This window comes from Cupressus sempervirens, chromosome 3 (assembly GCF_028749045.1).
Source record: "Cupressus sempervirens isolate cs-2001-9-10 chromosome 3, ASM2874904v1, whole genome shotgun sequence".
Classification (NCBI taxonomy): domain Eukaryota; kingdom Viridiplantae; phylum Streptophyta; class Pinopsida; order Cupressales; family Cupressaceae; genus Cupressus; species Cupressus sempervirens.
The window spans coordinates 662850063-662867348 of NC_143120.1; the positions used below are offsets into that span (position 1 = coordinate 662850063).

The window sequence follows — 17286 nt, forward strand, 5'->3', positions numbered from 1 at the left end:
AGGTGACGCCAACTACCGTCACAATTGCCAATTTTTTTGTTGCAATTGCAACGTCAGCCACAAGCATTGTGACGGGGTTGATGTCACAATAAAGTGGTTGCATAGCGACGGATAGGCATCGTAATTGCGACGGTAAAAGATAGACATCATAATTTGCGACTAAAAAACAACGACATCTATTACTGTCGCAATGGCAACACATTGCTTTCGTAATTGCGACACATAGCCGTCGCAAATCGATGCCAAATGTATTAGTGTATACATGTACAATGATCTTATGGTGACAATGATAATCTGACATAACTATACTAGCTTCTCATCTCTCCCCCATTTTGTAATTGTAGATATTATTGGAGGTTGTTCTTCTTATCTATAATGGTTGTTTTGTTGCTCATATTTTTAAGCCATGTGGCAATATCCTGATGCAATATGTTCTAAACTATCTTAATCAGAAAAAGCACAAGAAATAGGATATATGAAGAATATCTAGTCAAATAAAAAGGAAGGCTTATTGAAGATTCATCATAGCTATTAAGGGAGGAGGTGAACTATTCTAGTTTTTTGTTGAATGCTTGAGATGTGACAATGTCCCTTTTAAAATTACTCCGGGTATCTGATGCAAGAGCATGGGTGCAAGGGCAACCTTGCATTACCTGATTTATTTTTATCTGGTTTGTCTTTTCAGTAAGGGTTATTTCGGTGTAGAGTTATTATTTCTAGAAGCTTACTACTTTTAGTAAGTTGGTTATTATATTCATTTTGGATATATGAGTTTGCTAGTAAAGTTTTAGTGCAAGATCAAGTCTATTTTTGAAGATACTAATTTTTTTGTTTGGTATTGGTAGATTAACTTAGTTTTGAAGACTTTAAAAGCTCTAAAAGGGGCAAACCTCATTTGACTATCGAGCTTGTGCGAGTTGGGCACTAGAGTAGTTCAAAACATTTTCAAAATGGGGTCATAATAGCAAATTGAAGCAACTTGTGACGAGTTATGATTTTTGAAAAATGTGCAACCTAAAATGGAAGAAAATAATTTTCCTTCAAAATTACTTCTAAGTTCGAAATTTATTTGGTGCCTACTATAATGTAATAATATATTAGGGTTGGTCAACCTTAAAATTTAGGGTTAAAATTTCTACAACCATTTTTTGTGGTAGAAAATTGCCTTTATAATGAAGGCACGTTGGGTTGTCTGGGACAATTTTAGGAATATACATGGTGGCTCGCGCTTGCAAAATATTGTAATAAAAATGTCTATGTGACTTTGCATGTTATATTTATGAGAATACTGCAATTCAATTTTATTGAAGATAAAAAGAACACAATTTCATGTCCGTCCGAATTGTTGTTAATTTTCTTCTTTTATGTGTATTTGTATTATTAGAAAATACCCTTCACAATATTTCAACCTAATTTCTATTTAAATTAAAATCTTCCATGCAACAGCACATGATTTAAATCTGTTAAAAAAAGTTGAAAGAAAACGACGAAGGATGTAGCTTTCCTCTCTTCAAAGAAACTCAAGTGGGAAATGTGAAAAGACCTCTTTGAAAAAACGAAAACTAAAACGCAAGGAATTTAAAAAGAAACTTTTAACCACTTTCTTGCCCGTTAAATTCTAATTTTATCTTGATCTTCCACATTTAATAAATTCATGAGATTACACCCACGACACAGCTGGACTCGTCAATCTATCTCGGTCAATTTTCCATGCTCGTAAAGTGTCGTGTTTTGGACCTCACAAACTTTGCGCTCTGTACAATTCAGAACACAAACTTGTTCACAAAATTGCAGAGAAAGGAATGTGGACACGCTCGTGTCTTTTCCTACCTTTCCCATGAAGCTTACCCTAATCAGATACAGTCTCATGTTTTTATCAAACACTTTCCCCCACTCTGTAACTAATCTCAGAATTCTGTCATTACCTTTTGTTCCATGATCTGACTGCATTGAGAGATTTCCTTTTCAAAACAAGAATCGGAATCAGAATGAAGGAAGAAGGTTCAAAAGGCTCAAGCAACTTTGCATCTTGTATAGTGGGTGCTTTATTTCTGGTGTTCATAATAATCATACTCCTCATTCTCTTCTTCTCTCTCTTCAAGACGAAGGATCCCAAAATCACAGTAAATGCTCTACAGGTCCCTGATTTCCATGTCTCTGACTTTCCAGATCCGGGAAATAGTACCGTAAATTTCACCATCTCAGTTTATCTGACGCTCAAGAATCCCAACAGGGCAAGTTTTAACTACTATGACAGCACCCTTCAGCTCAAATATGAGAGCAATCAGATTGGATTCATGTACATTCCCGCCGGAAAAGTGATGTCTCAGAGGTCTCAATTTATCGGCATAACTCTTCCCGTGGAGCCCTTTTCTGCAAGCTTCAATCCGGATTATGATCCGACTCAGGGAGGTAATAATACCATTTTCATGTCTCTTGAGGCCAATCTTAGAATGGCGGGGCGCGTGAGGGTTCTTCATGTGTTCACTCACCATGTTCAAGCCTCTTCACACTGTGAGGTTCATATTCGTATACATGATGGCTCACTTAGGAGCTTCCATTGCTGACAATAGATGCAAAATGAGAGCTGAAAAATCTATGAATGTTTGGATCTGAGGATTATAAAGCAAAGGGATTGTCGATATTTCTTGATTGATCGGCTCGTTTTGTAAGTATACTGCAGGGAGTTTTGATATGTACTAGAACGGCGGCGTTTTCTTTGTTCAAAATACATTTGTGATTCTTCTCTGTTTTGGAGTTTGTTACTGCTGTTCAAGGCTTCAGCATTTGCCGTGTCCTGATTTTGGTAAGTTGAATTTGTTGGATCTACTGTAAATAAGGGGTATAATTGAGCTAAATGTGTTTATTTGCCTCTAGGATTTATCGGACTAAATGGAAGAAAATTACTATAAATTTGATAAATTGTTTAGGGCAGTTGAGCTACACTGTAGCGGAAGTGTATGGCTATAATTTATGCACGCTATGAATGCCAATTTCTGTAATTGTTTTGTTTGTTTCATCCACACCGGCTCGATGAAACTGCCCAATTGTCTAGTTCTCAGATACTGTAAGTTCTATATTGGATCTAAATCTTCTTTCCTTAGAAAGCGTTTTTGTCTTATAGTTTGGGACAATACAAGAACAAGTTATGTCTGGAATTCATTCTGTGCTCTTTTCTTTTTAATAATAAATCCCTGAATGTGATCCAAAACACCATTTTCAAGTATCAATATTTCAACAATAGTCTTGTCAATATTACCTGAACTGTGGAAAACTCATACCAACTGATAAGAAGCTAATCAAAATTAGAAAACTCTATCATTAAAATATATATGGATTAGTTTTCTCTTGGAAGTTATATTGTTCCTTTGAATCAAACACCATTTAGTATTTTCTTATTTTAGATCCAGTGTGCACATGAATGTCTCACTGCGTCTTCCTGGCTTAGTTATTAAACAAACTCAGCAGTTTTCATATTTTTAAGGTATTTGATTTTCTTCGTTCTGATCACAAATCATAGATTGCGATCTGAAACCCAAACTCTTATTTTTTCAGAAACACTATCATTCCATTCTGTGGATAATGCCTCACGCAGACTCATTCTGTGGATAATGCCTCACGCAGACTCATTCTGTCATACTTGATGTTGAAAATCACACTACACATTTCCAACATCATATTACTCTCTAATACTCTTTCTCCATTTTCTCCCCGGTTTCAATGGAAGCATGTCCTTAGTTTTTCTTAATAATAACTTTCCTCTTTTGATCTGTGGCTAATGGCAACTTAGTTTGAATTCACAATGTCATCCATTTTTCTCAGCAGATTTTTCCGTGGGAGGTCATTTTCTTCTGGATGATCTAGAAATCTCCTCTACTTTAGTTTTGCTAGCTTCTTTCCTACCCTACCCATTGAGAAACTGTTTATTGAAATCCCAGTTTCAATTTATTTCTTCCCAATTGCAAACTACAATCTATTCAATATACAAATCAAAATGCATTTGTAAAATCAACTGAACCGTGTACGTTTTTGTATACACATTTGGGATCCCATTCAACAACCCTTCATCAAGAATTTGACCGCTACTATGCCAATCAGATGATACTCCTCTATTTACTGGGCATTATTAGTGTGGGTGAATGTGCAGCGGCGAATCAATGGCTGAATTGTAAAATCAACTTGCATATTTTTGTATAGACATGTTGGATCACATTGAACAATTCATCATCAAGAATTCGAATGATGGTTATGCTAATCAGACGGTGCACATATATTTTTGGGCATTGTTCAGCGACAGATAAAATTGTACAGTGGAAAAACAATGGTAGAATTGTTTACAGAGATCCAAACTCGCTCAACACGTTTATGCCACCAGTTTTTTCCTTCTCTTTTTGTCTGAATATTCAACCACCATTTGTTTGTTAATGCTGATTAACAACTGCAGTGTGGACTGTTTTGAATTGAAGAGCAGGTGCGCAGAAAGTATCTATTTAATAATTCTCTGTAAATGCATTGCAAAAAGTAAACGAAAGTAGGTGCAGGACAAGGTAGAGAAACTGGTGAAATGGGGTTAATTTTCAACTTTATTGGTCTTAGATTCCCACTGCAGAAAACGCCTCTATTCCCGGTTAAGTCGTAATGTTAATGATTAGATGCCGATTTCTTAGAAAAAGAAAGGAATGCTCCACACAAAAGAACACTTCTTTTTCATAAAATATAATGGAGGACAACGTGCTACAGGCGCTTTGTCAACATTTCCATGTGCTTTGATTGCATTTTTTTCCTGGATTGGGGAGCTCGAATTTCGATAACTGTGTGTGTGGGGGGGAATCCTGTAGTTTGCTTTGGACAAATTTTCTCTATTCTTTTACAGTGTCGTATGCTGTTCATGTGCACACCTCTCTACGAATTTGGCGGCAGAGAAAAAGTTAAAGAGGCATATTAGAAATTGGGTTTGAGTGGGAAGCGCATCATTGCAAGATGTGTTGATGGAGATAATTGGAGCGGGAAAAAGGAGGGGCATGGGACCCATTTGTAAGGACTAGGGACACCCATTCTACGCGCATAGAATTATACCCCTTGTGGGGTCATATTCTTCATTATTGTTTCCTCCAAACTTTTATTGCTCTTTTGATTTTGTTCCGGGAAATAGGAGTCATTTTTCTCGTTAGTGAAGCAATTTCAATGAACAATGAATAAAGGAAAAATTTAATAATGTTTATTAGGTCGAAGTAGTTTGTGGGATCTAAGAATTACATATGCTTTTACAAGAGGCACAAAAGTCTTAAATAAACAATTTGTAATGATCAACATTTTTATCTTAAATTTTGATCAATAAAATTGATGTTTTGTCTACCTTTCTTTATCCTAATAAAGAAGCTAAATTGTTCATAGTTACTTGAGTTCCTCATGATGAGCATTATTTCATATGATTACTTTTATCATAATGATAATTCAGAAGTTATGCTTTGTATTTCATGATGTATTATTAAAGTGTGTAGAGTGTTAGGTGATTGTTACAAATATTTGAGTGATTTTCAAAGGACATTTAGTGTAATTACGTTGATAGGCATTTTACAATAGTAAGCACGTTTACTGAAGGTCAACATAATTTGTGTAAAAAAAGTAGAAATGATGATTTCCCCTTAGATATAAAGTATACTAGTGGTATAGTCATGTTGTAAGCACCAAATGATGCTAAGTTCATATAACTTCAATATATATGTGTATGCATGCATGCACGTGTGTCGTCTATCTATTCAATATACTATGAGGGGTATTCATTCTTTCAAATTTATCTAGGACACGACCTTGACCTCATTCCCTAAGTTGTTGGAGCCTTGCACTCAATAAAACATGATCATTGGTGGGCTCATTAGGAATCATTCAACTTCACAAGAAATCAAGGGTCCATTGACTTTTTAAAAAGAAATTAATCGTCAAAACTATTTATATGTGTTTCTTGGTTATTTCATAACACTTTTAGATATAGTTATTGGATCAGATATATAATATATTGTGTAGTTATATTTATTGTATTTTTTTATAGGTTTCTTCTTCTATAATAAGTTAAGGTAAAAAGTTATATTTCTAACCATAAATTCATTGTAAGTCACAAGCTAGTAGCTTTAGGTTCAACCCCACCCTTGCCTTGATACAAAATCACCCAAAGAAACACCCCATCCTTCTCTTAAGCTAATGCCACAAAATAATCATTATACATGGATGTGAGGCACAACATTTCATCATTTATAAGCATCAAACTATTCCACAATCCTCAAATTTTAATATAAGGTTTAGATAATACACAAAAAATTACATCTCTAAATTTTTATTGGGAAAAGAATATAATCTTGGAAAAGAGTAAAACATATGTAGAGGGTCTAGTATGAAATTCAATGAAAGAGATCATGAGGTGCTAAATGTAATCACCCAAAATGGTCTAGTAAACTATGAAGCCCCTTTTTGCATTTTTTAATTCCTAAATGCTGGACTAAATCTCTTTTATCTATTATCTTTGGTCAAATCTTGATTTAATTCAAAATTCTTTATATTTGATTACTTTATTCCAATTCATATTATAAAAAGAACTTGTCCCCTTTTAATTAAATAAAGTCCCCAAACCCCACTTTATTCCCATGTGCACACATAAATACATTTTCGTATTTTAAAAATAAAGAGAAAAGGCATTTTTGTCCACACTTGAATGCACACTTTCCAAGCCAATGAAATATATTTTGCCTCTTATTCTCTACTTGTCCATTTCTCTTTAAAAGAAGGCTCTCTCCTCACTCTCTCATACCTTGTGCTTGCACTCTATTGTTATGTTATCATTTTTTCTCTTGCACTCTTGAGCACTTTGCACTCACTTTACTTTACTTGCATTCTTAGCTTAGATTTCCTTAATGCATTAGCTTAACTCACCTAGTCTAACTAGGGGTTTTGATAAAGGGTGCTCCCCTTAATACCCCAACAAATAACAAAACAAAGAATGACACAAATTGAGAGAAAAAAAATAGGGGCTTCTTATTATCACCACAAATGCCTAACTGTAGAATTATAATATGCAAACTCACATGGGTGCCTTCTTTACAACAATCTACAAGACAAAGTTGTGAGTATCACCTAGAACTGCCTTAGACAACCTACAAGCCTTCCTTATATAGACACTTTTAACTACTGGAGAAGGTTCTAGACACCAAGCTCTAACCCTTGAGGCTGACCAACCTCATCTTATATCATTTCATTACACTTAATTGCATAGGATCGACTCAAGACAATTTATAAATTACATTTTTGGATGGGTCTACTTTTGGAGACCATAACTAGCAAACTGTTGACCTGATGGGCTATTATAACCTCATTCTAGAATCCTTGGCTAGTGATCTACAACTGCTAGTTGCATAAGTGGTTGATAGCACAATCATCCATCAAGTGAGGTCTCACCTCATTTCAATTCCATTTAGACCTTCATCATTGGACCTGAGGTTTGGATAGCCAAAATTCATACCAAAAATCCATAATAAACTGCACTAATACATATGATAGGACAACAAAACTCATCCAACAGGTAATATGTCAAAGATGAACCTCCATATATGAGATTAGAGCAATTTGAGCACATAATACCAACTTACTAAAACTAGCAAGCTCCCACAAATAACAACTCTATATAGGAATAACCCTTATTGAAACACAAAAACTTGAAAAATGAAATAGAAATATTTTTGGGTGATGCAAGATTTCCGTTACACCTAGGATGCTCCTACATTAGACACCCAGGGTAATTTGAGAAGTGATCCTATCATGTCTTGGTTAGTCAGAGGACAACAAAGATGGTCAACCTTCTCCTGTGCTAGCCATGATGAATCCTCCATTGGCCTCCCTTTCTATTTGATAAGATAAGTTCTTCATATGTTATGTTCCTTATGCTTTTTCCTTCACGAGTGTCCAATATCTCCTCAATCTCCTATATAGATAAAGTAGATGTCGGAATACTCCATTGTGCTTCCGCAATTTCATCTCCACCAACTCCCTCATAAGATTCTATCAAATTTGAAATGTTAAAAATTGTTGAAATATTTAGTTTGATAGGCAACTCTACTTCATAGGCATTTCTAGAATCATGTTTTTTCACTATCTTGCATGGTCCAAACTTCTTCATTTTTATGTTATTTTATGTACCCACTAGAAATGTCTCCTTCCTCGAATGAACCATGACTTCATATGTAATATGAAATTTTTTATACCTCATTTTCACATCTACCTTAGCCTTATACTATGTATTCATCTTTGTAATGTGTTTCCATACCTTCTCATGGGTGTTCTTCAAATGCTCATCAAAATCTTCTATTTTAGCACTACTTATCTCTCCTTTATCCAATTGCCTTAATTCAAAAGAATTTCAAGGACTGATCTCACATACAATCTAGAATGATGATTTACCTGTACTCCTATTGATAGAATTATTGTATGCAAATTCCACCTGTGGTAAAATCAGATCCCATCCTTTTAGCTTATCTCCAACCAAGCATCTTAATGAATTCTACAAATTCCATTAAACAACTTATGTTTTTTCATTAGTGTATAAATGATGGGATCAACTGAACTTCAAATTTGTCTTCAACTTCTTCCACAATGTACACTAGAAATACCCAACAAACTTGGTATCTCGATCATAAACTGTACTCTTTGGTAGACCATGTAGTCTCACCACTTCTCTAAAAAAAAACTCTGTGACATGAACAAAATCACTTGACTTCTTACACAGAATGAAATATGTCGTGTTTGAAAATCTATCAACCACCATAAATATCAAATCATGCCCTTGTTGTGTCATTGGTAAACCAAGAATGAAATCCATGTTGACATATTTCCATGGCTTCTCAGGTACGAGTAATGGATGATGTAACCCTACAATTTTCTTTACTCCTTTCACCATCTGACATACTATGCAACATTGCACAAACTTCTTCACATCTTACTGCAAGTGTGGCCAATAATAATTCTCAACAACCAAAGCAATGGTTTTATCTCTACCAAAGTCTCTAGCCAACCCTCCACTATGCTTCTCCTTGATGAGATTTTCCCTCACAGAACTTCTGGAAATACACAAATGACATCCCTTGAACAACATACCATCTTGGATTATGAAATTCAACCACTTTTTCCTATAAAGTGTAACATGTTTTGTACAAGCTTTCCAAGCCTCACCAAAATCAGGATCCTCTAGATACAATTTCTTGAGTTCCTTGAACCCAACCATCTCAATCTGCATTGTTGTCAATACAAGTTATTTTCTACTAAGAGCATTTGCAATTGTTTTAGACTTCCCACTCTAGTGTTTCGAAACAAATATATAACTCTGTAAAAACTCAACCCATTTCAAATGCCTTTGATTTAATTTTCCTTGACTATTCAAATATTGTAAAGCTTGATGATCAATATACAAAAAAAACTCATTAGGAATAATATAGTGTCTCCACTTCTTCAATGCCTGAACTATAGTATAAAATTCTTGATCATAAACAAAATAATTTCTTTTGGCATCATTCAATTTCTCATTGAAATAAGCAACAGGTCTACCTTCTTGGCTCAAAACAACTCCTATTGTAGTACCACTAGCATCACAGTCTACTTGGAACACCTTATTGAAATATGGAAGTGCTAAAATAGACTTCTCTATAACTTTATGATTCAACAGATTAAAACTCTTTTTTGCTCCTAAAATCCACTTAAATTATTTCCTATCTCCTCTCATAGTTTTAGTTAAAGGTCCACAAATATTGTTAAAACCTCTGATAAAATTTCTGTAAAAATTAACTAGTTCATTAAAAAATCTCACCTCTGTTGCACTCCTTGGAGTAGGTCATTTGAGGATAGCCTTCACTTTCTCAAGGTCCATTTTCATACCTTCTATTGATACTACAAATCCCAAGTACACCAACTCCACAAAACTACACTTATGATTCTCTCTTTTTGATATTTAGGTAATCACCCAAAATGGTCCAGTAAACTATGAGGCCCCTTTCTGCATTTTTAAATTCCTAAATGCTAGACTAAATCTCTTTTGTCTATCATCTTTGGTCAGATATCGATTTAATTAAAAATAATTTTTATTTAACTTTTTTATTCCAATTCATATTTAATTAAATAAAGTCCCCAAATCCCACTTTATTCATATGTGCACACATTAATACTTTTCCTATTTTAAAAATAAAAAGAAAAGGCATTTTTGTCTACACTTGAATGCACACTTTCCAAGCCAATGAAATATATTTTTCCTCTTATTCTCTATTGAAGTTGACGAAAGATCAACCCCACAGCTCCCAAGAATCACCTGCATGCAAACACTTGCTATAGAAGAAAGAAGCAAAAGCTATGGAGGCGAAAATTCCAGGTCTATAGATGAGACATTCTTGATGAGCAAAAAAGTAGATTTCTGTAATCAACAATGAATTAATCTCAATGAATGTTTACAATGAGAGATTGTCCTTATAAAGGAGATCGAAACCCTAAAAAGTTCTAACCTAGGTTGCATCATAATAATTAATAAAATAATAATTATTATATGTCTAAAGTTTAGCTCAAGAAAACTAGAGTTAATTAAGAAATATCTAATTACTCTAACACCCCTTCTTAAGATAAACTTAGGGAGTAGCTAAAAACCTAGAAACTACTACTGAAAGTAGATTTGGGTCTTGACAACAAAGCCTGATGAGGTACCCAAGCACAACCAAATCTTTGAAAAGAGGAGAATTTGAGAAAACCACATGGGAAAAACCCTACTCCAAAAAGAGACAGAAAACATGCTAAAAGAAACTAGTGAAGGATTGAAGAAGCCTCCAAACTAGGGAATGTCCCAGAAGATAGGAACAAAAGATGATCATGAAGAACACCACTGAAGCATGTAGAAGTTGCAAAGCTCTATCAAAAGTAATCATTGATTTGAAAAACCTCCACTGAAATAGAACCTGAATAGGTAGGGAAGATTGTAATCTGCATCAAATCAGGAGGCACATAAAGGAAAACAACTAAACTCAAATATACAAATGGCATGAAACACCAAATCCTAAAGAGCTCATCAATCAAGGAAGAATGAGAAACAATAGAAGAACCCCCACTAGTGTAGACAAGGGTGAGGTGATAGGAAACTGAAGAAGTGGGCCAAAAGAACTACATGTCAAAGAACCATGATCAAGATGTATAAAAGAGTACATATGTGTGTATTGAGGTCATCAATCTTTAGACATGTCATGAGGCTAATGTCACAAAAGGGACACTCACTAGACAAAGGAAGATGACAAAAAAAGACAAAACATCAACCCCCCATAGCACTTTAATTATGAGTAGTGCATGTACAATAAGGCACAAGATATGGTGAATCTAAAGAATACAATAATTTGCATGAGTGTCCTCAGATAACACTGCTCAAATCATAAAGGAAAAGCAAGGAAAACAACTAAAATGAAAATATAGATGCAATATGACACTTTATCTCAGTGTGTTTACAAGAATGCATACAAATGATGTCTAAATAAACTAGAAGAGACATAAGACTAATAGAGTAGATAATACAAGTCATGAAGAATCATTTGAAGAAACAAAAGAGATCTCTGGACTTGAAACAACCAAGATATCTACCAAAATGCAAAAATGCAAAAGACTAAATAAAATATGCCTGGACTAAAATCTAGAAAAAAAAACTAGCATCACTAGAAAGAGCTTGAAAAAATCTTTCCAACGATATAAAGAATTCCCAAATCAAAGATCAGATGCTTAAGATATGCCTCCCAAAGTGCAAAACTATACCCCCAACTTTGACAGTAGAAAAAATAATCAAAACTTAAAACTAACTATACCAATGTGATGGGCTGAGAACCAACTTTTTGGTGATATTTCATTTGCAGAAAATAGAGTATGTATGCTTGAGATATGAGAAAAAACACAATGGTAGTTACAAACAGAGCCCAAGAAGGTGATAGGATCATCAATGTAGTGCTGACATCAACAAGTGACGATCCCAAATTTGATGGGCAAATGGACATTGAGGCAAAAAAATGCCATAAAAAATGACCCTTGAAGTCAAAAAATATTCAGCTTGCCAAAAAAAAAAAGTTCCTCGAAAAACAAAGGGTCGGTGCTGGATTAAAAATTGGTGGCCAAGTAGACATCCAAAATCATGAAATTGCCAAGAAGATCCCAAAAAATTGTCAAGGAGTGGTAAACAAAACATCATTATTGGCATGAAAAGTATCAAGTAATTAATGTCCAAATAAAAGGTGGCCGCATGAATTTCAACAAGAGTTGTGGACCTTGCATGGGCAATGAATGTCCCAAAAAAGAGCTTTCTTTCCATTCATAATTACTACCAAAAATCATGCCATTCATGTGCTGACAAGGCCAATGCATGAGTTAAAAAATTTCAAGGCTGATTAGTGTTGGAAAGCACCCATAAAGGCATGCAAATCACCAATAAGTGCACTCCAAGCATTGAAACCACCCTTGATTGGCATAAATTGCCAAAATCTACATGGGAAACCATGACAGTGGTCAATGAAGGCTTGGTGGCAAGAAGGCCAAGAGATAGAAGGACCAATAAGGCTTCCTTTTTGGAGGCAAAATGTGTTCCTCATATAAAAGAACACATAGTAATGCACATTTACCAAATATTACATAGAGAAGTATGGTGCCGGCTCTCATAAACACTAGAAAGGGTGCCTATCAGATCATGAGCATGATGAGGTAAAAAAGAACCATGTAATGGGAGGTACCATAGGTGGGACTGAAAATAATGCCAGACAAGTGGATATTCACCCATGTATGTCAAAGTCAACTTGTTGTCTACCTCCTCCAATACAAATTGTGCCCACCAAAAGAAGTGATCACTTCACCACAATCGTATGAACTAAAATCTTCTGCTAATGTGGTCATTGAAGGGTTGCCAAACTCACACTCCAAAACCAAAAAAAAATGAAGTTAAGAGAACCAATGACACAACCAAATAAGCACAAAAGACCCAAGAATCTATAGGGAAGAAAAGGTAAATCCACATGGTGCGAAGCCACATGAGAAGGACATCCAATGCTTCCAAATCATGTTTATCAATTGAACTACAACCACTAATTACATGTGGTGAAAAAAAATAGGTGAGGAGGCCTAATTTTTTTTGGCAAGTTCCAATCTCCAAAGGCTAGAATATACCTGCGAAGAGTAGTGAAGCTTCTTAGTAGAATTGGTAGAACATCCATAGCTACGACCCCCAAAGTAAAAAAGATTGTAATTGTTGCTCCTAAGATTAGTGTGGGGTTCCAAGGCTTGTACAATGAGAAGAAAGCCAATCTTCTATGAATAGATTGGGCATCCTCCAAACCAATATGCATGTTGAATACCATCCAAACCATAGATAGGTGCAAGCAATGGTTGAGGTGAGTCGAGACATGCACAAGGACTGAGTTATGCACATGACATGAAAAAAAACAAGATCGCCTTTGTATTTGGGAGGCCCATGCATTGACTTGTGGAGAAAAAAATCCACATGGGCCTAATATGGAAAATTTCAAAAATTTGCCAATAATCTAGCTACCTAATCACCCAAATCACCAATCTCATGTTATTCCTCGAAAAAAAAGATTCAAATTGTAAATTTATTTTTTATAAAAAATAAATTACCTCCACCTCGATTTTCATGCCTAGGTCAAAAAATGGTCTGGGTACAATTTTTTTTTGCCTCAGATTTCAACAATGTCCAAATTGGACATATTTAATATGGAAATAGGGGGTTTTCGAGCGCTCTGAGCTCAATGGTGATGTCCATTTTTCTCAAAGTGTCTTAAAAATCAGTGATGCCCACAAATTCAATAAAAAATTATTGAAATTCAGATTTTAAAACCAAAGCCAAATCTCTCAAGAATAGAATAGGAGCATGAAGATCTGAGGCTCTGATACCATGTTAAAGTTGGCAAAAGATCAACCCCATAGCTCCCAAGAATCACCTGCATGCAAACACCTGTTATAGAAGAGACAATCAAAAGCTATGTAGGCAAAAATTGCCAAATCCATGGATGAAACATTCTTGATGAGCAAAAAAGTAGATTGTTATAATCAACAATGAATTAATCTCAAGGAATGTTTACAATGAGAAATCATCCTTATAAAGGAGATCAATACTAAAAGGGTCTAACCTAGGTTGCATCATAGTAATTTGTAAAAGAATTAATTATTAGATGCCTAAAGTTTAGCTTAAGCAAACTAGAGTTAATTAGGACATATCTAATTACTCTAACATTATGTGTTGCCCATTTCTCTTTAAAAAAAAGCTCTCTCCTCACTCTCTCATACCTTATGCTTGCACTCTATTGTTATGTTATCATTTTGATCTTGCACTCACTTTACTTTACTTACATTCTTAGCTTAGACTTTTTGATCTCAGATTGGTTTTGATGAGTGTCAACACACTTAAGCCATTTACTTAGTTCATGTTGAACTAGTAATACATGTCGAGCACAACATATAAATATTAGACCATGCCGAGTTGCAATGAATGTCGAGTCACTCATGTGCTGAGTCACTCAAGTGTCAAGTAGATAGACCATGCCAAGTGATTCAGGGTCCGAGTAAAGTGGATGTTGAGTAATGCAGGTGCTGAGTCACAGTATAAAGATTAGTGCATGCCGAGCATCAGAGACTTCATATGCCGAGTAAGAAAGTTTTGACATATTTGTTTGTAATGGCACAAACAACTATGTAAACCATTTTTGAGTCGACTTAAGATTGTATTTTGATATTTTGGAGATAACGACAAATCTCTAGTTGGATTCTCAATGCAATTACATGCAACCAATCAAAAAATGGGAAGGATTAAGAAACAAAATGGATGAATCTCAACCATAGATTCATACCTAACCCTAAGCCACCAAATTCTTCTTAAGGAGGACGAAGCCCTAAACTCTTTATGAGTGTAAGAGAATTGAAGGAGTGAAGAAGATAGTTCACATGCAGAAGCATTCTGGTGACTTAGAAGTGAAAGTGAATTGCAAAATCAGTTAGAGAAGAATAGACGATAGAGAAAATGATACAACATTAAGACATTTGATCAAGAAGGATCAAGAAGACATTATTTAGAGGTGATCTACTATTAGGCATGCAAGTGCCAACCATAGGATCTATGTTGAGACATTTTAACAGGTGATTTCAATCAAATCTTTTAACAAAGTAATCCTAATAGACTATATGAAATCCTTTAACAGGGTTCTTACTTAGTTGTAAGTTGAAGTCCTCTAACAAGGCACACTTTTAATAGGATTTTGAAATCCTCTAACAAGGTAAGACCTAACAGTCTTTGCAAGCCTTTAACAGGGCAGACCTTTTACAAGGTAGATAATGTTTCATGGTCAAAACATTGTAACATTCATTGGATACACTTTATTACTATAGTAGTGAAGATTTATGGGTGTCATCCCCAGCCTAGTTTTACCTTCTCACTTAGAGGGTTTCTGGGTAATCATATCTGGTGTAATGTGTGTAAATGCTTACATGATTTAGATGTTATTTCAACTTACTCATTGAATGCATGTGATGGATGTATGGTGAAATTTTTATGGATCCAAGTTTAAACTATTGATTCACACTCCCCCCCCAAAAGTCTACCTTTCCTACTGTAATTCCAACAATTGGTATCAGAGCTTTGTTCTCTAAAAGAGAATCTTTGAAACTTTGAGGAAAGATGTTGAAATGGAAGTATACAAGTTGGGAAAGACTATTGAGAAGCAAGAGATTGAAATACATCTCATACTACATCAACCAAATTAAGCAAGAGAGGAACTAAAGAAATCCTTGAAGAGAAGAAAGAAATTGCTATTGTGGAGAATGACACAATAAAAAGAGATAGACACGACTAAACTATTTCCAAATGGAGACTCCAATGAATTTGATGCAAGAATTTCAGATCTAATGGAAAAGAATAGAGTCCAAGCTGAGGAAATTAGAAATCTCAAATTAGAGCAAGAATCACAAGCTATACTTCTATGTGAGGTAAGTGAACAAAAGAAGAAAGCTATGGAAGAAAAAGCCATGATTAAAGAAGACAAAAGAATTATGGCGAATAGATTGGAAGAAAAGTTAATAGAGCTAACTAAGATTTCCAACATGCAATTGGATACTCTAAGTCAAATGATGAATGCCAACTATGAATTGAATGTCAAGGACATTGAGATAACTACATTGAAGTTGCATAATGAACAATTGCAGAGTGATCTAAAGAGAGAAAAGAAATTTGCTGAAAGTTTCAAAAAACCAAATGAAGCCATCAAATACTTTGAAAAACTATTGAGATCTCCTAGATTCAACAATGATATATCTGGACTGGGTTACACAAGCACTGAAGAAGGAGAATCATCCAAAAGTGCAGAAGAAAGGAACAATAAAGGTAAGAACTCCAAACCTACTTGTCATAATTGTGGTAAGAAAGGACATACTACTAATGTGTGCAAGAGTAAGAGTACAAATCAAAATTTCAAGCCTAAGAACACAATTCATTGTCATAAGTGCAACAAGCAAGGTCATCAGGCATATGGATGCAGAACCAGGACCACACATACACAAAGATTTGAAGGATATTGCTACAACTATCATAAGTATGGACATAGAGATTTTGAATGTAGATCCAAATCCATGTGGTCATCAAATAGGAAAACAAAGGTAAGGAACAATGACAACTCTTATAATTGGGATTATAATACAAGATATAGCTGTCATTATTGTCAAGAATATGGGCATGTTCCCGAGAATCGTATTATACACTTTAGTGGTAACTACCAAAGGTGGCTGAGTCAAACTACATGTTTTAGCTATTTGAAAACTGGTCACATCCATAAGTATTGTCCAACTAGGTCAAAGGCACCAAATTGTGAATTTGATAAAGGTAAAGACAAGGCATATGTTGAACACATTAGAGATGAGATGAATAAGACATGGAAAAAGAAAGATGTTTGCAGAATGGAGAAGGGATCACTTCACCCAATGGGAAAGGTGATCAAAACTCATCAAACTAGGCAAACAAGAGGTATGTGGAACTGATATCTATAGGCTATATCATGCATTAGTTCCAAAAGAAGATAGTACTGAAAAGACTACATTAGCATGAATAAAGATGCAAGATATTGTTAGAAATTCATGACAAATATTTAAGTTTTTCATGTTGTTGCCGAGCATGAAAAGTTTCCTATATGTGTAGAGTGGAATGCTAGAAGATGTCAAGCTATTAGACTAGGTAGTAGATGTCAAGCT

The 17286-nt window shown here is 34.9% G+C and overlaps 1 protein-coding gene across 1 annotated transcript; it reads left to right on the forward strand.

The window, feature by feature from the left end:
* Positions 1-1640: 1640 nt before the first annotated feature.
* Positions 1641-3107, forward strand: LOC149568448 (uncharacterized). Its single transcript, XM_089821372.1, has one exon. The coding sequence runs from the start codon at positions 1989-1991 to the stop codon at positions 2565-2567; it is 579 nt and encodes a 192-aa protein (XP_089677498.1). The 5' UTR covers positions 1641-1988; the 3' UTR covers positions 2568-3107.
* Positions 3108-17286: the final 14179 nt, after the last annotated feature.

What these genes read in the sequence shown, in the direction of transcription:
- LOC149568448 (XM_089821372.1), top strand. Translation starts at nt 1,989, where the DNA reads ATGAAGGAAGAAGGTTCAAAAGGCTCAAGCAACTTTGCATCTTGTATA.